The sequence below is a fragment of the Pithys albifrons genome, chromosome 1 (assembly GCF_047495875.1).
Source record: "Pithys albifrons albifrons isolate INPA30051 chromosome 1, PitAlb_v1, whole genome shotgun sequence".
NCBI lineage: Eukaryota > Metazoa > Chordata > Aves > Passeriformes > Thamnophilidae > Pithys > Pithys albifrons.
In genome coordinates, this window is record NC_092458.1 from 126934404 (window position 1) to 126957685 (window position 23282).

The following is a 23282-nucleotide window of genomic DNA, read 5'->3' on the forward strand; positions in this document are numbered from 1 at the left end:
GTTCTCAAACTCTAGAACTTTTGCAGGGCTGGGGGGTCTGTTTGGTGTGGGGGATGTTGGAGTCAGGTCACAGGGTTTGGAGATCAGCAGAGAACCCCTCATGTGTGTCTGTCACCCAACAGGGGTGAGCAGAGCTGAAGCTACTGGGCAGACTGGTGGTATCACCAGGATTCCCAGTGTGTGCCTGTGTGTGCTGGTGGCTGTGATGGGGCTCGTATGTCCAGGTGTCTGCAGTGGGCACTCGTTGGGCAGATGGTGTGTCCGAGCCCAGCTGCTGCACCTCTGAGTCCCTGCACAGCTCTGCCCACTGTCCCCACTGGAGCAAGGGCAGTGGGATGATCTGGGCCAACCCATGGTGTGTGTGACCTGCAGTGTGCACCAAATGGACACACATCTTGCATAGCTGTGTTTGTGCATGCCCATGTGGACACACGCTCACCTTCCTGCTGGATGACCCCGGGCCGAGGCCTTGCCACAGCCTCACTGGCTCCTCGGGGGAGGGACTTTGCAGGGTGCAGCAATGGACGTGGGTGCCAGAGCCTGGCCAAGCCTATGGCACGTTGCTGGCAGCTGAGCCACGTGCTGGGGCCCCTGTGGCACAGGCTTGTCCCCCACTGTGAGGAGACAGTGCCAGCCCAGCATGGTCCCGTGGCAGCAGGGATGGGTCCATGTCCGTACAAACACATGTGGTTTATTAAGGCATTTTTTGAGAAGTTGGCACTTGAGTCCTGGCTGCACGTGGGCAGCGCCGGTACATGCAGCTCCGCGAGACACGATACAAAAAGTACAAATGAGTAAAAACAGGAATTGTAGTACAATGTGTAAAAATAAATAACTGGGGGCTCAGTGACCCCAGCCCAAAGTGGGATGTGTGTGTCTGACCCTTCCATGTGATGTGCAGGGTGACCTCTGTGCCCCGTCCCAGACGTGCAGCGGGAGCTGGGCTGTGTTGAACAGCCTTAGCAAAGTAAGGCCAGGGGGCACAGGGTACCCCCAGAGTGTCCCCATGGAGCTGAGGGGCAGACCACCCCCAGAGTGCTCCTACATGGGCCAAGGAGGTCAATGTGTTCCCACAGTGCTTGTGAGCAGGACACAGAGGGGACAGGGGTGCTCCCCCAAAGAACCTCTATGGGTTGTCCCTGTGCCAAAGCAGATCTCTCCCTCTCAGAACCCCTCAGGTCGCTGTGGGTCCCAAGTGGGGTGGTCATGACCCTGTGCTCCCTTAGTGTTGCTGTTGCTGCCGCAGATCCGTGTTCCCTGTTGCTGCCCTGTACCCAGGACAGCATCCGGGACCTTGTGGGACTGGGGTGCAGCACTGGGGACCCCCACAGTGTAGGGACCCCCACAGCACAAGGGGGATGGGGGGCTGTGATGGTTTTGATGTTTAAGGGAAAAGTGCCCTCCACAGGGGCTGACAGTGACAGATGGGGCTGCAGCCACAGATGGTTCGTCATAGGAAATGGGAATAGGCAGAAGTGATTTGTTTGGCTGTTGTGACAACGTCTTTGGGGTTGGGGCTGCAGCCACAGTATGGACATGCTGGGTCTGGGGAAAGTGTGATGGGAAAAAACGTCCCCCAGGCCCTGCTCAGGTGTGGGGTGTCCTCCCTGCCCCCTAAACATGCTCATGGCCAGACTGGCTGTGAATTCGGGGCTGCTGCAGGGCTCCCCATGCCCTGCTCCTGCCCTTGCTCTGGAGTCATGGCTGTGTGGGGGTCACAGCCTCCAGAGCACCGGGGCTGCAGCTGCACTCCCAGGGCCCACAACATGTGGCTGCTCCCCGTGAGCAGCTGTGGGGTTGGGGCGAGCTCCAGTGCAGGCTGAGCCCGGTGTGAGTGCAATGCCAGCTCCGTGGCCAGCTGTGTGGTGCTGGGAGGGGATGGGGACCAGCCCCATCACAGGGGGCTCTGTCCCGTGCTCACAACATGCATGACAGGGATGCAGAGCAATCCTGCACAGGGGACTGGGGCCAGGGATGGGGGCTTCTGGCACCTGCCCACCTTCTGGAGGTGGCTCCAGTGGCCCAGACTGTCCCAGGGAGCAGTCACGCAGCAGGGCCCCAGTGTCCCCACTGTGGCTGTAAGAGAACACACTGGCTGCCACCATGCCAGCTTCAGGCCATGTGGCTTTCTGGGGTGTCCCCTCCCACCTGCACCCCTACAGCTGCAGGCTGCCCACCAGGCCTGGGACAGGTGGAGGTCACAACAGCCATCACTGCCGCTCCTGGGGCTTGGCTGTCCCCATCAGCTCTCACACAGCTCTGCCAGCCCCACTGCGCTGCCTATGCCTGGACACTGTCCCTGCCTCGGACCCCCACCCAGAGAGGCACCTGGCCCTGGGAACAGGGCTCCCACATTGAGAAGGGCACCTGCCTCCCTCCCTGGGACCTCAGGAACAGCTCCCTGCAGCTCTGGGCAGGAGATCCCCTGGAAGCATCACCTGTACCACGAGTGGCGGAAGGCCTGGAGAGACTCCAAAGGTTCCCCTGTCCCCACCCAGCCATGGACAGGCCGCAGGACACTGACACTGCCTTGTCCTTCTACCATATCCAGCTGTGGGGCAGGTGTCCCCTTCTGGTCAGAGGGCAGGGTCAGTCCTCTGTTCCCGCAGGCAGCACAGGCAGATGGGCAGGCAGCATCCCTGCTCTGGGGCATAATCCCCAGCTGTGGGGCATCATCCCTGTGCCCTGGAGCATCACCCCCCTGCTCTGGGAGCTCCTGAGGAAGGGGCAGCAGGGACAGTGCAGGGTCCTCCTATACCCAGGCTGCTGCATAGCCCCAGGGCTGGGGAGAGCAGGGTCTGGGGCTGCAGTTCCAGTGGCTCGTAGCCACTCCCCAGGCACCGAGTACCATGATGCACCATCCTGCCCGCTGCTAATCCAAAACACTGAGTAGCACAGGGACCATCACCCCAGGGTGCCAGCACTGGGGTCAGCAGTCCATAGGGCACAAGCCAATGAAGGAGTCTGCCAGACCACAGGGAGGGACAGGGGCTACAGCCCCAAAGGACACAGGCACCCCCAGCCCCCCAGCCCCCCAGGTGCAATGCTGGGAGCAGGAGGAGCACCCATGTGAGCAGCTCTGGGCTGTGCCCTGCTCCAGCCCCATAGCTCCGGGCTAGGGCGGAGGAGTCCAGGGGCCGAGCTCTAAATCCTGAGCTCGGCCTCCTCGGGGGGCTCCAGTGAGTGCTCAGCGCTGATGGTGGAGGCCGATGGCCCCTGTGAGATGCCAAAGGGCGAGACTACAGGGGAGCGGGCGGCCAGTGGGGACAGTGATGGGGAGAAGCTGGGAGACATGGCAGAAGACGAGATGGAGCCCTCGTGGCTGATGGGTGAGCGGCGCAGGGAGGATGGGTGTGGGAAGGTCCTACCTGGTGGTGGCTTGGGGGGCACGGACTTGGCACCTGGGTGGGCCACCGAGGTGATGAGGGGCGGGGGGTCGATGCGGGGCTTGGGCTCTGCCTTGGGTTTGGCTGGGAAGGGCTTGCGCAGGGAGCTCTCATCCTTGAGGCGGGCAATCTCTGTGAAGACACTGGCCAGCGGCTGGAACTGGGGGCACCAGTTCAGCAGGTAATCCCAGTTGTAGCTGCCGCGGAGCTCCTCGTCGCTGGCCACAATGGCGGTGAGCGAGCCATCCACGGAGGGCTTGCCATCCTCTGGGAAGGCATAGTCCTGGGACTGTGAGGAGACACTGAGGCCGCAGTGGATGCCCAGGAAGGCGCTGCCCCCCCCATCCTCACGGTACAGCTGCAGGGGTGGCCCCGGCAGCAGCAGCCCAGAGCCCTTTTTGCTCTTAAACCACTGGGCACCCTCCAGCACGGCTGGTTCACAGGAGATGTCAGAGAGCTGGTCAGCATCCTGTTGGATGCCAGAGTCGGGGCCACGGGCAGCGATGTGCTCCTGCATGGAGGCCGTGATGCTGGCCACGCGTGGGTACTCATTGATCATCCGGATCTCATCGTCCTCAGCGGCTTCAGCAGAGCCACGGCCGCTGGATTGCGAGGGGTCCAGCGAGCCACCCCGTGTGTAGGGCCCTGCCGGCTCTGCCCCGTACCCCGGCAGCGCCTGGTGATAGATGTGCTCAGCCCCAGGCAGCGCTGGCTCCTCACGGCCCAGCTTCTGCAGGGACCCGCTCTGTGTGCAGGCCAGAACCCCATCCCCCTCCACCTTCTTGCGGCTGCGGCGCTGCCGGGAGCGCACCATCGCCAGCACAATAGCTACGGCAGCCAGCACCACCACGACCCCCAGCGAGGCAGCCACAGCCACCAGCAGCAGGTTGAGGTCAGGTGCCAGGCCAAAGGAGGTGTGTGTGACGTCAATGGTGACTTGTGTGGAGGCCATGCGGGAGGCGGGCAAGGGGCTGCGCGCCTGCACCTCCAGGCTCATCTCCCGCGGCTCCCTCTTGGCACGCCCGGCCCCAGCCTGTGGCTGGCTGTCCACACGCAGGTAGATGGTGCCTGTGGTCTGGTTGATGGCAAAGTATGGCGAGGGCTTTGCCAGGGCATACAACACGACGCCATCAGCCCCCTCATCCTCATCCGTGGCCAGCACCCGCCCAATGCTCTGCCCTTTGCGTGCGCCCTCGGGCACCTCAAAGTTGAAGGAGGGGCTCAGGAAAATGGGGTCATACTCATCCTCTCCCGTCACCAACACCCGCACGGTCACTGTGGCTGAGGCATTGCCAGCATCAGTGGCCCGAACCAGGAGCTGGAAGGCTTTGGCTCGCTCATAGTCAAAGGTGAGGCGGGAGCGCAGCTCCCCAGAGCTCCTGTTGACGGCAAAGGCGTCTTGGCCGTCCCCCATGAGGGGGTCTCCCAGCACCTGCTCCAGCACTGTGTACCGTAGCTCCCCAAAGGCACCGGTGTCAGCATCGATGGCACGCAGTGTGGTGACCAGCGTGCCGGGCGGCAGGTTCTCCCGGATGCTGGCACTCAGCACCTCTACTGGGAAGTATGGCTTGTTGTCATTGACATCCTTCACCTCGATGGCCACAGGGACCAGTGCAAAGTGCCCACCCGGTGCGTCCGTGGCACGCACCACCAGTGTGTGCAGCGCCTGGGCCTCCCTGTCCAGTGGCCGCACCAGGCTCAGGGCCCCTGTGCTCTCGTGGAGCTGGAACAGTCCGTGCTGGTTGCCTGAGCTGATGGTGTAGTGCACGCGGCCCCGCGGCCCCGAGTCGGCGTCGTGGGCGGCCACGCGCAGCAGCTCAGTGCCGGGCGGCGCGGCCTCGCTCACAGCTGCGCGATACTCGGCGCGGGAGAACACGGGCGGGTTGTCATTGACATCCCGCACCATGATGAGCACGGGCACGGTGGCGCTGCGCTGCGGGAGGCCCCGGTCTGAGGCTGCCACGGTCAGGTTGTACACCGGGATGGTCTCAAAGTCCATGGACTCCACAAGCACTAGGGCTCCCTGTGTACGGAGCTGCCCCTTAGCCCAGGCCACCCGGCTCTCCACCTGGAAGGTGTTGCCACTATTTCCGCTGACAATGGTGTAGTCAAAGCCAGCATTCTCCCGGGAGAGGTCGGCATCGCCCGCCTCCAGCGTCAGCACAGTGGTGCCTGGGCGCAGGTCCTCGGGAACACTGGCATTGTAGTGTGGCTCTTGGAAGTGGGGGCTGTGGTCATTCACATCCAGCACCTGGAGATGCACTGTGGCCCAGGACGAGAGACTGGGAGAGCCATGGTCATGGGCCTCCACCACCAGATCCAGGGTGGGCTGGCTGGCATCGAACTCAACCTGCCGGGTGGTGAAGAGGGTCCCTGTGGGGCACAAAGCCAGAGTCAGCACCAGGGCCAGCAGGAGGCAGGACGGATGTTGGGGTATTGGCTGGAGGAAAGGGTGTTGTTGATGGCCACCCCGCCATGTCTGCCTCACTAGCCACCCCAGAAAGCAACCTGGTGAGGAGCTGAGCAGGGCCAGTATGGGGTCACCCCCCACCAAGGAACCCCCAGTGACCCATGAGAGGGGCCCACAGAGCACCGACCCCACCCACCGTTGCTGGGGTCGATGGCAACATCAGGGCTGGGCACAGCCAGGCGGAAGGTGATGTCCCCGTTGCTCCCCGAGTCGGGGTCAGTTGCACTCATGGTGAGGATGATGCTGCCAGCAGGTGTGTGCTCTGGCAGCAGCACCTGAAGAGAAGGAAACCCCAGTCAGTTCTAGTTCCCCCCTGCCCACAGCTCCAGGCAGGGCTGGGAGGAGGTCTGGGGTTGGCCAGGCAGCTATAGTCAAGGTGGCCCAGTCCTTCACTGGCCAGAGCAGCTATAACCAAGGGGTCTGTGCCCCCCAAACCTTCAAGCATCCCTGCGGCTCCCCATCCCCTTGCTTGGGCTCCAGAGCAGCACACATTTCTTGAGACAGCCTTCCTCAGGGACCTGCCCATGTGACCCCAGGTCTCACCACAAATATTTGTCCAGGCTGTGGCCCATCTCCCACCCCCTCCAGCTTCCCTGCTGTGCCCATCCATTCCAGTTGGACCCTCTGCAATCAATTGTGCCCTTTGAAGTGGTTGGTGCCAGGGTCATCTGCCTTGTTTCAGCCCCTTCTACACCACAGTGACAGCATGAGAGGTGTCAGGACATGGACGGGAGTCAGGAACTGGGGCCAGGAGGGGCTCTGACTCATCCTCTGTGATTTGTAAGGACAGGTGAACCAGGCAGGAGCCACATGTAAGGACAGGTGAACCAGGCAGGAGCCACAGAGGGCTCATGTGCTGCCTGGCGCACCTGGTGCCCAGTACCTGATAGAAGCTCTGGGTGAAGGTGGGTGCATTGTCATTCACGTCTTCCACGAGGATGGTGAGGTTGGCCTCAGTCTCGTGGCGTGTGTCAGAGGCGCGCAGGGTGAGGGTGTAGCGGCTGCGCTGCTCGTGGTCCAGTGGCCCTGTCAGGGCGATTTGGCCGCCGTAGCGCAGCACCCCAAAGGTGCCCACTGCATCCCCCTCCAGCAGCAGCGTGTAGGACAGCGCGGGGCCTGAGTCCACGTCGTTTCCAGTCAGCTGGGCTATCTGGGTGCCCAGCAGTGCATCTGTGGGGAGCAGAGGCGTGAGCAAGCAGCCCCATCCCTGCAGAGCACACCTGGCTCATCTGGTGGGAAACCAGCTCAGTCCAGAGCCTCAGCACCAGAGAGAGGGGGAGATACCACGGGAGAGGGAGATGCCAGGGGGAAGTCTTGGGGGCTTGACAGGGCAGGTGAAGGTTGGCATGGGCACAGAGCACACTGGCTGAGGACCATGAGCAGGCAGGGTGGTGTCTGCAGCCAGAGCCCCAGCAGTGGGACAGAGGTCTGGACTGAGTTGGGAGTTCAGATGGCTCCCTCAGGACACAGCTGCAGCACATGGGGTTGTGCCAGAGAGCTCAGGAGGCTCAGCCAGAGGATCAATGTGATCCAGTCCCTGGCAGGGACCAGCCCGACCTTCCTGGGGGCTCTTCCCCCCACCCCGGTGCCCATTACACCCCAGCTCCATCCCTCAGTGCCACAAGACTCACTCTCAGGGACACGGACTTCCCAGGGTACTGGGATGGTGGGGCTGTTGTCGTTGACATCCATCACCACCACGGTCAGCGTGGCTGAGCCCACAAGTGGTGGTGTCCCTCGGTCCATCGCCGTCACCACCAAACTGCAGGCAGACACGAAGGTCAGATGTGTGCCCACATATGTGAGGGAGCAGCTCACATGGGAACAGGACCTGGGACATGCACTGCACATGTGCACAGCATCTGGGACATGGGCCATAAGTGTGCACAGCACCTGAGGCATGCACTGTAGGTGTGCACAGGGCTGGAGCATGTGCATGTGGGGGGGAAACCATGCACAGTCTGGGGTGATGGATCTGTGAGGAGCATTCCCTGGAGGTGTCTAAGGAAAGACTGGACATGACACTTAGTGCCTTGGTCTAGTTGACAACGTGGTGATTGGTCACAGGTTGGACTCAATAATCTCAGAGGTCTTTTTCCAAACTAATTGATTCTATTATTGTGTGATCTGAAGAGCGTGTGTAGGAGTGGGTACATGGAGAACACAACAGGGCAGGGCAGCAGGTGTACACACTCCTAAGGCACATGTTGGAGTCTGGAACGTGTGTTGGTACAGGCAGAACACCTTGTGGGATGCAGGCAGGTGTCTGGGGCTCTGTGGCTGCTAGGGAACACTTGGAGCTTCTCTGGAATGGCAAGGGGTGTGTGGATGGAAATAATGTCCCAGGACCCCTGCACTGGGGGACAGGGCAGAGTGACTCACAGCCACTGGGGCACGTGCTGGGGGGACAAAATGCCCTGGGGGCTGCACCTGAGCCAGGCATGTGGGAAAGGACAAGTGAAGCCTCAGATTCTCGGTGAGGTGTTTGCCAGCATTTCAGACATGTGTGGCCAGAGGGGCTGAACATGTCTGGAGCATGCTCACATGGTGAGGAGCCCAGAGGGTCTGCCTGCATGCAGGGGTCATCTAGGGGTGCTTAGGGTACTGCAGGGGCTTGGACCCCTATGGCAGGACACAAGGTTGCTGTGCTCTGAGGTGGTAAGGAATGGAGCAGATGTGGTGAGGATTAAGCAAGCAGGAAGAGGAATGGGTAAACCCAGGGCCCCCTCACAATCTCCTCAGCTCTGCAGAGACCTAGCTGGGCTGTTCTTGGGCTCATCTTGGCCATCTGCCTCCCTTGGCCTTCACTCCCACACTCACACTGACCCTCAGCTCCTGCTGCTTGGCAGAGCCATTTCACAGCCAGGCTGGCACAGCTTTGGTGGCACCAAGGACAGTGTCCCCCATGCCCCAGAGTTGTGCTGCACAGCTCTGTCCCATCCTTGTGCCCCCCAGCCTGGTTGCACTCACCGGGTTTGGGACCAGATCTCTCTGTCCAGAATGGCAGTGGTGGTGATGGTGCCAGTCTGAGGGTCAATGTGGTACAAGCCTGGCATTGGCAGGGATTGGTTGATGGCGTAAGTCACCTGCCCATTTGCTCCCTGGTCCAGGTCATCTGCCAGCACCTGCAAAGCCACATGAGATTCAGCTGTGAAGCCTCTGAGGCAGGACCTGTGTGCAAGTACCAGCCTCAGGCCCAAGTAGCCCCCAACCCCTTGGGCCAGGCCAGGGCTCAGGTGTCCCTGTTTGTGCCCCAGCCATACCTGGATGACCGGTGAGTCGTAGCTCTGTGACTCCCAGATGAATGCCACATAGTTCTGCAGCTGGAAGCGGGGCAGATTGTCATTCACGTCCTGAAGGTTGAGGTTTATGGCCATAAAGCCAAAGGAAGCCATGGTCTCTGCCTGGATCACCAGGCGCAGCCGAGGGCTGGCCTCGAAGTCCAGACTGCTGGAGTCCTGCACTGAGATGGCACCTGGGATGAGGAACAGCAGGGTGGGGGAGTGAAGTAGGCATGTCCACACCTCATCCATCCATCCATCCATCCATCCATCCATCCATCCATCCATCCATCCATCCATCCATCCATCCATCCATCCATCCATCCTCAGATGGACAGGACAGATACACTGAGCCCTTCCAAGACCTTCCCACCCTGGCAGCTTCTTCATTGTCCTAGAGATCTGCCCTGGGTGATAAATTTCAGACCTTGCTGAGGACAAGCACTTCCTTCTGACATTACAGCATGCGACAGTCCCTCCACCTGGAGTCTCCCTCAGAGGTGTGGAGCAGAAAGAGCTGTTCCTACCATGACACAAGCTCATCCAGCTTCAAGTCAGTCACTGCAACTTTGAGTCCAGTCAGAGCCTTGCAAAGGGCTCTGAGGACAGACAGCCACTGTCACCCACCCGAGTCAGAAACACCTTGGCTGCTGCAGCAACAGGGTGCTGCTGTCCCACCCAGGAGGGAGGAGGGCAGCCAGCAGGATGTACTAAACCAATCGGCAGCATTCCTACAGGCACGTATTCACATGGAATGAGGAGGAATCAAGCTCCTGTGGCTGAATTCCTGCCCCAGCAGTCCTGTAGAGCCTCTCTGCAGCCTGTTCCAGCATCCACATGAAACTGGCAGCTGAACCACTCCAGCAGCAGGGATGCAGTGTGAGCATCTGGAACAGCTGTGTAGCCTTGGACAAGCCTGACCTGTGTAAGAGCTCTGCCACCAGCTTTGCCTGGGGCCATGATGACAAGGGTTTCAAGGGCACACAGTGAACCAGGCCACATGTTCAGGAGTGGTGGCAGCTGCCCAGACAGTGGCCTGGTTTGGGGAATGGCCATATCCTCACCTCCTGCCACCTGCAGGCTGGTAGCCAGCTGTGCTGCCATTGCCCCACTGCACCCCACCACCTCTGTAAACCTGCTGGACAGCTGGCACAGGGCAGGTGTTAGATCCATGCCAGCCCTCCTGGCCTGCTTACTCCTCCAGCCCCCAATGCCTGGCTGCAGTACTGGCCCCTTGCCCCAGGAGAAGGCAGGGAAGCATCACAGACAGTCACATGGGACTCACAGAGACATGTTTTAAGGGAAAAATCCTGTACTCTGGATGCTTGCTGAGGGTAGTGTTTCCTCAATGGGATGAAGTAGCATTGCCACAGTGACTGTGCAGAGCCAGGACATGCCCAGATGTTCTGGGAAGCGTGGGCACACACGGCTCGAGCAGGGACACGACAAGGGGATGCAAAAGAACAGGGATGATGGGGAGTGGTTCTGTGACCCCGTGGCAGTGTGACATGCAGTTCAGTGCCACACACACTGCAGCAGAGTCCTGCTTACACAGTTGCATTGCCATGAGGTGCTCACTTCCAAACAATAGGCTCACATAGACCCACTCCTGTGGCTGCAGCAGGAAATCTGCATCTCAGGCCCCTCAGGACTCTTTGGGCCATGGCCCTGTGGAGGCTGAGACCCCTTGTGGGATGCAGGGGGCTGACCTGGCCTACCCACAGTGCTGTGCTGTGGTGTGAGGGGTCTTGTGGTGACACCAGGGTGCCAGGGGGGCTGTATGGTGGCTGAGGGTATGCATGGTGACAGTGGGCTGCAACAGGTACCCTGATCTCAGATGGCCTCTTCTGCATGGCTGAGCATGGCCTGCTTTGCCCATGGGCGACTAGCAGTGACCAGTACTTAAGTCGTGATGCCAAAGGATGCAGACTGTGCTCTGTCACAGGTGGCTCACAAACACCTGCACAGTGGCCATGGGCTGAAGAGGGCACAGGCAGTGCCAGCGAGATCTCTTGGGTCCTGTCCCAGATCCAACCAGCCCATGGGGCACAGGAACATGGGGCTTTCACAGGAAGCTCCAGCTGGATGTTTGGGCTCTGAGGACCAGCTTTCCCCTGTCACAGAATCACAGACTGATTTGAGTTGGAAGGGACATTTAAAGGTCATCTCCTCCACCCTCCTGCCATGGGCAGGGGCACCTTCCACTAGATGAGGTTGCTCCAAGTCCCATCCAACCTGACTTTGAACACTTCTGAGGATGGGGCAGCCACAGCTTCTCTGGGCAACCTGTGCCAGGGCCACACCACCCTCACAGAGAAGAATTCCTTACCTATATCCCATCTAACCCTGTCCTCTGAGGTTTAGCGGAAAGGTCCAGTTATGAGGGACCACAATAGCACCAGGAGCAGTGATAACAGCCACTGGACAGTGACAGGGCAGTACTAATACCTCCCAACTGACGGGCACAGAGCTATGGACAGTGTTCCTGTGCCCTGGGGACCTCTGAGCAGCCAAGCAGGCATGGGCAGAGCTCTCCAGGTGTTCCTGGAGCTGTACCTGAGCTGGGCTGGATCAGGAAGGTGTTCCTCTCATTGCCGCTGATGATGCTGTAGGTGATGCGCCCCGAGGAGCCCCCCATGTGCACAGCCTGGACATTCACCACTGCAGTGCCTGGGAGAGAAAAGGGTGTGAAGGGACAGCAGAGCCTCGGGGCAGGTGGCAGAGGATCAGAGTGGTGTCTGGCAGCACATGCTGTACCACAGGAGCATCACTCTGCGCAAGGACACTGCTGACAGGGGACATGAGTTCTAATGGTAACACTGGGCTGGGAGCCTGGAGCTGTGTCATGTGTGACCCTGGAGACTTTCCAGGAGCACCTGGGTATCTGTGGCTGCCTACAGTGATCAGAGCACCCTGAGACCAGCCCACAGGAACACCACCCTGACCAGCCTGGGCACCAGTCAGATCCTGCTGTCCCTTGGGTCTGCCCAAGACCCCACAGTGCTCCATGATCTGAGTTACCCACAATGTTGCTCCCACCTTCCCTCCCACCCTGTCCCATTCCATCCCAGTGCTCATTGTCACTGCCAGTGGGTACCTGGGGCGGCATTTTCAGCCAGGGCCACGTCGCTGGTGCTGCGGGGAAAGCGCAGTCCCCGGTATGTCTCCTCCTGCATGTGGATCACCACCACTCCCGTGGAGGAGAGCGCTGGCTGCCCCAGGTCTGTGGCCAGGACAAAGAGTGTCCGCTGGCGCTGGCTGAGTGAGCCCAGGGGCTGTAGCAGCTGGATGTCCCCTGTGTAGGAGTTGATGGCAAAGGCGGAGCTGGGGGTGGCAAGGCGGTACAGGATGGAGGCATTGGCACCTGCGTCCCTGTCCTCGGCCCTCATGGTGGCTACCACTTGTTTGAGGGGTGTGTGGCGGGACAGGTTGACAGTAAGTGGGCTGTGCAGGAAGGCTGGGGCATGGTCATTGACGTCTCGAACCGTGACAATGACACGCACAGCTGCACTCTTGGGCTCCCATGGTGCTGAGTCCACTGCCTTGGCCAGGAAGCTGTAGCTGGGCTGGCGCTCTCGGTCCAGTGCCTGGGTGCTCCGGATGCGCCCGCTTTCTGGTTCCACCTGGAACATGCCCAGCGATTCGTTGCCCAGGTAGTAGGAGACCTGCCCGTTGGTGCCCTCGTCCGGGTCCTCGGCCACCAGCTGCAGCACCAGGGCACCGACTGGCAAGTCCTCTGGCACCTCCACTGCGTAGGTGGCCTGAGCGAAACTGGGTGTGTTGTCATTGACGTCCAACACCTGCACGGTCACCGACATGGTGGCACTGCGTGGAGGGGAGCCATGGTCCTGCACCACCACAGTGAGGCTGTAGGAAGCCACTTGCTCCCGGTCAAGGGCACGTGTGGTAGAGAGGACACCAGAGATGGGGTCTAGGCTGAAATCCTGCCCAGGGTCTCCATCTGGAAGAGAAGAGGGGGAATAACAAGGCAGCATGCTTATAACTGCCAAGAGGAAGGCCCTGGGCAGCATGAAGTCCATCACAATGTGGCTTGGCAGGGTAGGCAGAGTAAACCTCAGTGGGACCAAACCTCCTTGGGTCAGCTCCATATGAAGATCGGACTCCAACCGCTCACAGGCCATGGGGGGATCCCCAGATAAAGTGTGGCAGGATACAGCAGAGATCTCACTTTGCAACTTGTGATTTCAGAGCAGCCAGGAGAGGTGTGGAACTGGTCTAAGCCCAGGGAACAAGGCAAGAGCCTGGGGAATGAGGAGTGGAGCCTGTCCAGATCTTGGGATGCTCTTTACTGAGAGCAGGGAAACTTGAAGGCTGAGAGGTGGCAGCAGTGTCATGCAGTTTGGAGCAGGAGAGAACTGAGGTGGAATGAGACCTGCCATAGGTGATGCCCCCCCCGAGCCAGGGGAACACAGGGAAGACCACCCTTTCCCAGCCTCACACTCCCAGTGTGCCTTACCTGCCACCTGGTATTCCAGCCGCCCATTCTCTCCACTATCAGGATCAGTGGCACGCAGGGTGTAGAGTGCCACACGGCTCTGGTTCTCAGGGACCTCCACAGAGCAGGACTCGCTCTCCAGGTGTGGTGTGTGGTCATTCTCATCCCCCACAGTGATCCGCACTGTGGCCTTGGCGAGGCTGGGGGGCAGCCCGGCGTCCCGCGCATACACTGCAGGACACAGGAGAGTGCTGCAGGCTGCCCTGCCAACTATGGCCTCAGCACTAATGCGCCAACACCCAGGCATGGGAGCACCGGCATTCCTGCATCTCCAAACCACCCCACAGCTCTGCTGTGCCCCACAGACCCTCCTCCCTCCCTATGGCCTGTCCTCCCTGCAATGCTCCTCACCCCAGCAGCAGGGAGCCTCCATCTATGCCCCCAACCTCCTGCCTGCTGCCCCCTGTCACCTACCCGTCAGCACGTGCTGCTCCTGGTCCTCCCGGTCCAGGGGACGTGTGGTGACAATGAGCCCTGTCTCTGGGTGGATGGAGAATGGCCCCCCAGAGAGACCCCCATAAGACACCTGACCGTTGGCACCTGCAGGGAGGAAGGAGGTCTGACAGCAGCCCAGCAGCAGCCCCAGTGCCTCATTCAGCTCCCAGGTCTACACCTCTCCACTCTCAGCTCCCACCTGGGGCTCACAGGCTAAACAAGAGTGGGCTTGTTCCCTGGAGGCACAGAGGTGGGGGGGGCAAGCCCAGACCAGCTGATGGGGGAGCAGATGGGCCAAGGAGCCCTCACAGAACAAAGGCCGCTGGCCAGGGAAGCAGAGGGAACCTTAGCCCCTGTTCCATTCTCAGCCTCTAACAGGATCCAGCCCATCTCCCACTTTCAGGGCTGGTGATGATCCTTCCCTCTGGTCAGTCAGGCTCTCCAGACCAGCAGAAGCAAGCAGGCTGCACCCAGTCCTGGGGCTGCATCTCCAGATGGGCCCTGACCAAACTGGGCAGCTCACCCTCGCCTGTGTCCTCACCCAGATCGCGGTCTGTGGCCAGCACCTGCAGCACTGGACTGCCAGCTGGCAGGTTCTCCATGACATGGGCTTCATACTCGGGTTTCTCAAAGGCAGGAGCCTCATCGTTGACATCCAGCACCAGCACAGTCAGCAGCTGCGTGGCAGAGCGGCGCGGGAAGCCGTGGTCCATGGCCACCACCGTCAGGTTGTGCTGTGCCACCTCCTCCCGGTTCAGGGCCCGCACAATGGAGAGCGCACCTGTGGGCACAGCAGAGGGGTGAGCTGGGACCAGTGGCACCAGGCCTGACGGCTCTTGGGAGAGATCTGCTATGAGGCTGCAGGCACTGGGATCTGCTGGGACAGCTGTGTCTCAGAGACCAGCAAGATTGTGCCAACCAGATACTGTGCTTGGGGCTCTCCCTCCTCCGGGCTCCCCAGCCCACGCTTTCCTCCAATGCACCACACAACATCCCCGTATACCTCCGCACTCTCCTCAGTCCCCATGTTCCCAGTGTCCCTGCTGCCACCCCTGCACACTGCCAGCCCTCACCAGTGCTGGGATTGAGATGGAAGCAGCTGTCACCATTGCCTCCTCGAAAGGAGTAGCTCACACGTCCGTTCTCTCCCAGATCGCTGTCCTGGGCCACCACGTGCAGCGCCACGAAGCCCGTGGGCTGGTCCTCCATGATGCTGACGGCGGCCGGGGAAAGGAAGATTGGTGCGTTGTCATTCTCATCGGTCACAAACACACGGGCAGTGACGGCGGCTGAGCGGCGCTGGCTGATGTTGCGGGCCTGGTCCGTGGCCTCCACCACCAGCAGGAAGGAGGCAGCAGCCTCTCGGTCAAGGCCCTGGCGCAGAGTCAGCTGCCCTGAGCGGCTGTCGAGCTGGAAGGGCGCCCCACGGGGCTCCAGGTGCAGCAGGGCATAGCGCACCTGGCTGTTGGGGCCTACCCCATCCCCATCCAGGGCCTGGAAGGTGAAGATGGAGGAGCCAACCTGGGCATTCTCGGGCACCACAATGGTGATGGGGTCTTCTGGGAAGGTGGGCGCTTGGTCGTTGCAGTCCTGCACATGGATCTGGACCAGCACCAGCCGGCTGGAGGGGTAGCCATGCTGTGTGTCCTCGGCACTCACCTGCAGCATGTGCCGCGCCCCAGCTTCATAGTCCAGCTCCCGGGCTGCATAAATCTCCCCTGTCACACTGTCAACCACAAAGGTGCCATCCCCACCACCTCCTACCACTGTGTAGGTCAGCTGTCCTCGTGCAGGGGCATCCGGGGGGGCCACCGAGCCAATCACAGACCCTGGCTTGACACCCTCGAGAGGGTGCAGGGTCAGCACAGTGGCATCGGGCCGTGGCAGCACACGGGAGGATGGCAGCACCTGTGAGGAGAGGCAGCAGTGAGGGGCATGCGCAGGGGTCTGTGCCACAGCACACGCCGGAACATAGGAGGGTCCTTCTGGTCCTCACTTGCCACTGTGAGGGTGCCTGAGCCCTGGCACAAGTTGCCCAGAGAGGTGGTAGAGTCTCCAGCCTTGGACACAGCCAAAGGCCACCTGGATGACCCTGCCTACGCAGGGGGCTGGACAAAGTGACCTCCTCAAGTGCCTTCCCTCAGCCACTTCTTGGGTCTGTGACTGTGTCAGATACCACAAAGGCAACAGACAGCAGCAGAAACAATTTTGCAAACATAAGCAAGAGTGGGCAAGAAGAGAGGTCATGCTCATCCTAACGGGAAGTACAGGAACAGAGAGAACCCAGTATGAGCCCTAGATAAATAAATACTACCTCTAGCTTTATTAGATACTGGAGTTAATTTGGGGATGAGGTGCACCTGTGGGTGGACGAGGGAATGCTGGAAATGCCACCATAGTGTGATCTGAATGGAAAATCCACTGAAGAACTCAGCACACTCCTGTCAAGGAGCTGGGGAAAATGTGAATACCATCCAACTTGTCAGCCCAAAGAGGATCAAACCCAGCAACTGTCGATCAAGTATCCATGTTACAGGGGTGCAAACCAGCATGTTGGGGATGGCCAGCCTGGCCTCAGTGCTCTGGAAGCTGCGGAACAGCTTTGCTGACAAGAACAGTTGAAGACATGGAGTAAAAAGAAATGGTATAAAACATATTATGAGTGGCTGAAGGCAGATGTGCCAGGCTAACACCAGGCTCTGCTCCTCAAGGGAACGTGATGTATCACATCCACCTGGGCTGGAGCTGGGCTCTGGTGTGGGAGCATGTGGAACTCCCAAACTAACGGGGGAAAGACACAGAGTGGGGATGGCTGTGTGACAGAAAGGACTGAGTGATCAGACAGCTCAAACAGAGTGATGTGCAGGGCTGGTGAAGATGGCACAGCAAGAAGAGACAAATGACCTCAGCAGCTGCAAGGACGGGAACAGGAAGACATGAAACAGTGTGAGACTTGAGGGGGGAAAACAGAGTGTCTGTTGTAAAAGGAAGGTCATTACTAATAGCAGAGAAAAGACATGGCGGTCTGGGCAGTATGAGGCAGAGAGTGCCAAAGTCACACAGACGTGAGGGACACCCTGAGGGTCAGAACATGCTGTGGGTCAGAAGAAACACCCTTGGGGCCAGAATACTGATTTTAGTAGATGCTGGGAAGAATGGATATCTCTGTAAAGGGGATCTCTGAGTTCTTCCCTGCACGAAGGTATCAAGGACAGAATTGTCTGTCCAAGGCTTGAGAAAGCAGAACTGCGTTTGGCCACTTTGAAAATCAGAACATGTGCAGGGGCAGACAGACCCATCCCTTCCCATTCCAGGTTCTCCACATGGATTTTAGGGCTTGATCAACAGCTTAGCAGGCAGAGGGTCCCCAGGGATGAGGGTGGTGGAGGGTGAGGAAGTGAGGAGAAAGGCTGCCAGGTAGCTGGATGATGTTCTTCAAGAGGCAAGTGAGGGGTAGAGAGCACAGAGACAGGAGGAGCTGGAATACAGGGATGAGAAGAGCTGGGGTGCAGGGGCAGGAGGAGCTGGGGTGCAGGGACAGGAGGAGCTGGAATACAGGGACAGGAGGAGCTGGGATGCAGGGACAGGAGGAGCCGGGATGCAGGGACAGGAGGAGCCGGGGTGCAGGGACAGGAGGAGCTGGATGCAGGAACAGGAGGAGCTGGATGCAGGGACAGGAGGAGCTGGATGCAGGGACAGGAGGAGCTGGGGTGCAGGGGCAGGAGGAGCCGGGGTGCAGGGACAGGAGGAGCTGGATGCAGGGACAGGAGGAGCCGGGGTGCAGGGGCAGGAGGAGCTGGGTACTGGGTACCTGGACACGAACGATGGCTGATGTACTGCGAGGCACCGCGCCGCGGTCACTGGCTGTCACGGTGAAGATGTACTCGGCACGGTCAGCCCGGCGCAGAACCGTGGCCGTCCGCAGCTCTCCAGTAGCCACATGCAGGGTGAAACGCTCTGCCCAGGCTCCTGCAGACAGAAGTGAAATGCTGCCACGGAAGAGGGAGGGCAGGGCAGGGTGGAAAGGAGGGGGAGTGTGGTGTGAGGGTTCTGGGCAGTGGGCACCCATCTGCCTGGGTGATGGCTGCAAGGCAGAGCAGCATCGATTCACCAGCTGTGGAGCTCATACCTATCAGTGAGTAGATGATGGTCCCATTCTCCCCCTCGTCAGGGTCCTTGGCCTGCAGGGAGGCGACCAGAAGTCCCGATGGTTTCTCTTCCAACACCTGCAGAACAGCCCAGGGAGAAGCTGAGTGGCACAGACTACTCTTCAGATCACCCCCACATCTCTCTGAGCACAGCATGGGGTCTGCACTGTCCTGCACCTCACCCAGGGCACAGACCTCCAGCAGGACCTACAGGCTGTGCCTGAGGCTGGAAACATAGAGGAGTCTGCAGTGACACTGGCCAGGGGAAGTTCTGCCTCACCAGTCCTCCTTCTCTTTTGGCCTGTTTCACAACCTGCTTGGTGGGGTGGGGGAACACTGCAGGGCTGTGGGGGGGCACTGTTTCACTTGCGTTGCCTCAGAGTCCCTGCAGGTAGGGAAGTGCAGGGCTCCATGACCATCCTGGTTCCCTCTGCCCCAATACACTTCAGCTGCCAATGCCAAGGTGTGAGCCCTGACAGCCCAGCACCACCCTCTGTGGCCACAACCAGTGATCTCCTCGGTTCCCACAGCCAGCCAAAGAGGTTTGCCACCTCTGGAAATGCAGCTGGCAGATCTTCCTGGGCTCAGGCATCTCAACTTCGGCATTTTCCCTTCCCTTCTTTGTTCCTTGGTAGCACTGCCTGTCTCTAGACACTTTAAACCCACATTTTATGCCAATGCAGCACAAGACCATTGAGAAATCAATCATACATGAGCTCAGGTAACCTCATGTTCTGAGAGGAGTTACCAGCTTTCCCACAGAGACCACATGTAACAGCATTGCACACAAACACTTTTCCTGGATAGTTATGGAACCGGATGTGTTCCCATCCATGTCCCTCAGCACATGTCAGGTTTTGGGATCACCCTCAGCAAACATCCCTTCTCTGCTGCAGATGTGCCACTCCAGCACAGACTCCTTGGTGGAGCAGGATTCCTACTTGGCAGAGGCTCTGCAGTTCCTTCCACCCCAGCAGATGCCAAATTCCCACCCCACTCACATTCTCATCCCATCAGCACATCCCAAGGCACAGGCCACCTTCCCAGACCCAGCTGTGCAGGGTGATCTGTGTCTCTTAATGCATTTAGGAAAGCAGCAAGTGGAATCTGAGCAGGACTCTGAAGGAGAGGCTGCTAACTCCCAAGAGGTGGCGAAGGCCAGGGCTGTTGCCCAAGTTGCTGGCACCATGCTGGAGCTCTGGAAGGAGAGACCAGAGGAGCTGGACTCATTCAGCCAGGCCGAGCAGTGCTGGGACTGTGCTCTGTAAACATTGGGAGAGGGAGGGAAATTCCAGGGAAAGAAGAGAGCTTTTTAAGCAAAAACACAATATTGGCACAAGAACAAATGAGTATAAAATGGTCAGAAATTAGTTTAGGCTGGAAATGAAGAGATGGTTTCTAGTACCAGATCAAGGAATCTGGAACAGCCCTCCACAGCACTGATGGAGGTACAGACCTAAACATAGCCTGGCCCTCGATGAAGGGAGGGTCTGCATGCACACCTCTGTGTGGGGCCACACTCCGGAGGCCCCTTTCAACCCCTTTCCACCACAGGCCAGGGCAGGGGCTGCCCCTACACTGTTCCTATTGCTCTCAGCCTGTACACGAGTGGCTCCTGCGCATTGGGCAGGGACACACTCCCCTTCCGAGAGGAATCAGACCTTTCCAAGGCAGGCAGAGACTTGGCAGAGGAGCTCCATGAGCAGCACCCACACAGCTCCATCTACAAGTGCCAGTTCAGCCACACAAACAGGAATAAACAGCAATAGCAGTTGGCTTGCCTCTGCAAACTGGTGAGACAGTGGCTAGGTCACCTGAAGGTTGCTGCAAACACCAGCCTAGTCCAAAGCTTGCAGAGCCATTCTGGTCACAGGCACAGCTCTGGTAGGGGCTGGGAGGGGATATACAGAGAAGATGTGAGAAACATGGTGTGTATGGAACAATCCTCCTGTGAACCTCGCCGGCTCCCAGCCCACTGTGGCTCAGACACTTCCTGAGCCACAGATCGTATTTGTGTTCAACAGCCTTTGATGGATAGTCTTTTCTTTCCATGAATTCATCTAGTTTTGAACCCATGTAACTTTGGGCAATGATTTCACAATTTAATTATGTTCTGCATGAAAAAGTGCTGCCTGTGTTTATTTTAAACCTGATGCCTGGTCAGTTCTTATGGTCCTGCCCAGTCTTGTGTTGGGAAAAAAGTAACTTCTCATTTTCCCATGACTCTGTGGACACCTCTGTGATATTCCTGCAGCTTTGTCCATGCCAAAGAATATCCAAGTGTTTCCTTTCTGCATGGAAACCATTATCTGCCAGAGATCCCATTAATATCCTTTTCTGAACCATTTCTAGAACTTCTGCTCTCTTAGGGAATGGAGCAGAACAGAGAGAGTGGGCAGAATCTGAGGTGTGATAATGATGTTTTCTTTCATTCTCTGTTCCCTTTTTAATTAAACTCAGCCTCTAATTTGCCTCTTTGCCTGTGCTGAGCCTGGGGTGACACTTTCACAAAGCCCTAGGCTTTGCCCCAGACTGAAGCAGCCAGTTCAGAGCCTACCACTGTTTAAGTCCCATCAGTGCCTCTTTGCAGCCAGCAGCAGTGATTTCATCTCCCACCTTCTTTCTGGAGTGAACAGAGAAACACGATCCTTCTACAGTTTTTCACAGGGAGCCCTCACCTTGATTGCTGTGAATAGATCAGTGACATCAACCACCACCTCTTCAAGAGGATACAGCAAAATAGCAGCACCAGGGCCCGCCCCCCTTCTGTGAAAACAGACCCCATTTTCCTTCCCTTGGCTCCCTCTCCCCGTGACAATTCCCTGGGAGGATCCATTACTGCAGACCCTATGCAAACACCACTGGTCCTGCCAGTGTGTCACCAAAGTGCTCCAAATTAGAACTCCTCCCTGGAAGATACTCCAGCTGATGCTGGAAGGTGCTGACACAGAACTCTCCTCTGCTTTGCCTGATGAACACCAGCATGAACATAGCACCAAGCATGTCTGCATTGAATCACAGAGCTTTGTGTTTTCATCCAGTTTTCGCTTTTCCCTCCAAGCCTCTCTTCTACAGCCAAACCATGGCTAACAGTGGGCTCTTCCTGTGCTTTGCCCTTCCCTACCCATATTTCCAGTAGGAGAGCTGCAAACCAAAGTGCCCAAACAGGTGTTTGCTCAGAGCTGCTGCAGCATTTACCTGCCCTCAGGGCTCTGAGCTCATCCCAGCTTTACCCTGTCCCCTGAAGAACACACCTGCTTTTGTGGTCCTTTTGTATAAGCAGAGCCCTCCCAAGATCTAGCAGGGCAGTCAGTGCACTTTGTGCCCCCAAACACCAGGTTCATTTGCAGATCCTGCTATGTGGTGTGTCATGTCTGTCCCCACACAGGAGCAGGGCTCACATGGACCCTGACTGCAAGCAATGCCATATTGCAGAGCCCATCCAGCACAACCTCAGCCATGCCAGCTGGCTGCTCCCTTGCCTGCTCTGGTCTCAGAGAGAGGGCAAGACTAACTGCCTTCTCTGCCTCCTTCAGGCATGTGGTTTACCCAGGCCAAGCCCTGCCAGCAGCTCTACCAGCAGAGTGGGGCATGCGAGAAGGTAGCTGGGCAAGGAATGACTGGAACAGAAAGGGAAGCAGGAATGAACAGGGAAGGCCTGGCTGGAGCTACAGAGTGTCCTCAGATCCTGTGTTATCCAGGTGGGCAGTGACCAACAACACAGGTGTGCCTTGGGTGCGTGGCTCAGGCAGGACCTGTGACACAGAGCAGTTGCCATCACCGTGATGTTTCTGACCCGGCGCCGTGTGAGGGGCTGTGAGTGCACAGCCTGACTTGCAGTGCCCAGCCACAGGCTGTTCCCGCTCTGTGCCAGGGCCTTGGCTGCCCACCCTGCTCTGCTACTGCCAGTGACCCTTGGCTGACTCCTGTGAGCCCTTGCCACTCGTGCTGTATCAGGGACACAGCAGAGCAGAGGCAGGTGGATGGGGGGCTGGTCCTCATCCACTTCTCTTCAGTAGCACTCAAATAACTGGGTCTGCAGCACATGCAGTGCCTGGTGACTGCTGCCACCAGAGTGCTGAGGGAAAGCTGGGCTGGCAGCCACAGCAGATTCCCAGAAAACCACTGCGTGTGCCAAGCCCAGCTGTGCGATGCTTTCTTGACCTTCCAGAAATAAGAGTGGCTGTACCCAAAATCCCCAGATCTAGAAGGTGATGGCATCTTGCACCTCCCCACTCACAATTGCTTACCCTGGCTCTTCTGGGTCAGGTTCAGGGCTCCTCTTGCTCTCCCTCCCTGCAGGCATATGCAAGCCAAGAGTTTCTGTCTGCTGGCCAGTCCTGCTGATGCCAGAGCCCTCTGCAGCCCTTGCCTGCTTTGTGCACCAGGATGTCTGCACTGCCCAAGGACGTGCCCATCCTGCCATGTTTCAGTCAAATTTGCCAGACTGCTCTGGCTGCTGCATGCATCTGACTCATGCCTGCTCATCTCCTACCCCAAAACTCTCCTGGGTGCCCTTACCCACTCCCCATCCCTCAGCAGAACCACATGCCCCTATATCTAGAGGCCACTGGGCCCCTGCCTCACTGGAACTCCCCCCTGTGCCTCTACCTGCACGGGAAGCTCTTGACCACTGCCAACATGGAGGAAAACAGGAGCGTTGTCATTCTCATCTAGCACAGTGACATAGATGGTTCCGGTGGCACTGCGAGGCGGTGCTCCCCCATCCTGCACGATCACCAGGAGCTGGAAGCTGGACTGCTGCTCCCGGTCCAGGCTGTGCTTGGTGCTGACTTCCCCTGTGAGGGAGAATCCCAGAAGGATTTGGGTTGGAAGGTACCTGCAAGCCCATCTCATTCCACCCTGCTGCCATGGGCAGGGACACCTTCCATTGCGCAAGGTTGTCCCAAGCCCTGTCCAACCTGGCCTTGGACACTTTCAGGGATGGGGCAGGCACAAGAAGTGGGAACACAGAGAAGTGGGGACACAACTCAGACCTCAAGTTGCCTTAGAGCAGAGCCTGTGCTCAGCTGTGTTTCTCAGGTG

At 58.7% G+C, this 23282-nt stretch overlaps 1 protein-coding gene across 1 annotated transcript in view; it reads right to left on the bottom strand.

The window, feature by feature from the left end:
* Window positions 1-671: 671 nt before the first annotated feature.
* DCHS1 (dachsous cadherin-related 1) overlaps window positions 672-23282 on the bottom strand; it is a 40579-nt gene continuing 17968 nt past the window's right edge. The window contains exons 6-20 of the mRNA XM_071568010.1: window positions 22848-23035; window positions 18218-18314; window positions 17900-18057; window positions 15162-15996; window positions 14630-14869; window positions 14068-14193; window positions 13615-13824; window positions 12235-13098; window positions 11694-11807; window positions 9120-9331; window positions 8827-8981; window positions 7488-7618; window positions 6740-7026; window positions 5993-6131; window positions 672-5759 (exon numbers count right to left, since the gene is read on the bottom strand). Coding sequence (XP_071424111.1) covers window positions 3145-5759; window positions 5993-6131; window positions 6740-7026; window positions 7488-7618; window positions 8827-8981; window positions 9120-9331; window positions 11694-11807; window positions 12235-13098; window positions 13615-13824; window positions 14068-14193; window positions 14630-14869; window positions 15162-15996; window positions 17900-18057; window positions 18218-18314; window positions 22848-23035 — 6371 coding nt within the window. The 3' untranslated portion in view covers window positions 672-3144. The remainder of the gene's footprint in view (window positions 5760-5992; window positions 6132-6739; window positions 7027-7487; window positions 7619-8826; window positions 8982-9119; window positions 9332-11693; window positions 11808-12234; window positions 13099-13614; window positions 13825-14067; window positions 14194-14629; window positions 14870-15161; window positions 15997-17899; window positions 18058-18217; window positions 18315-22847; window positions 23036-23282) is intronic.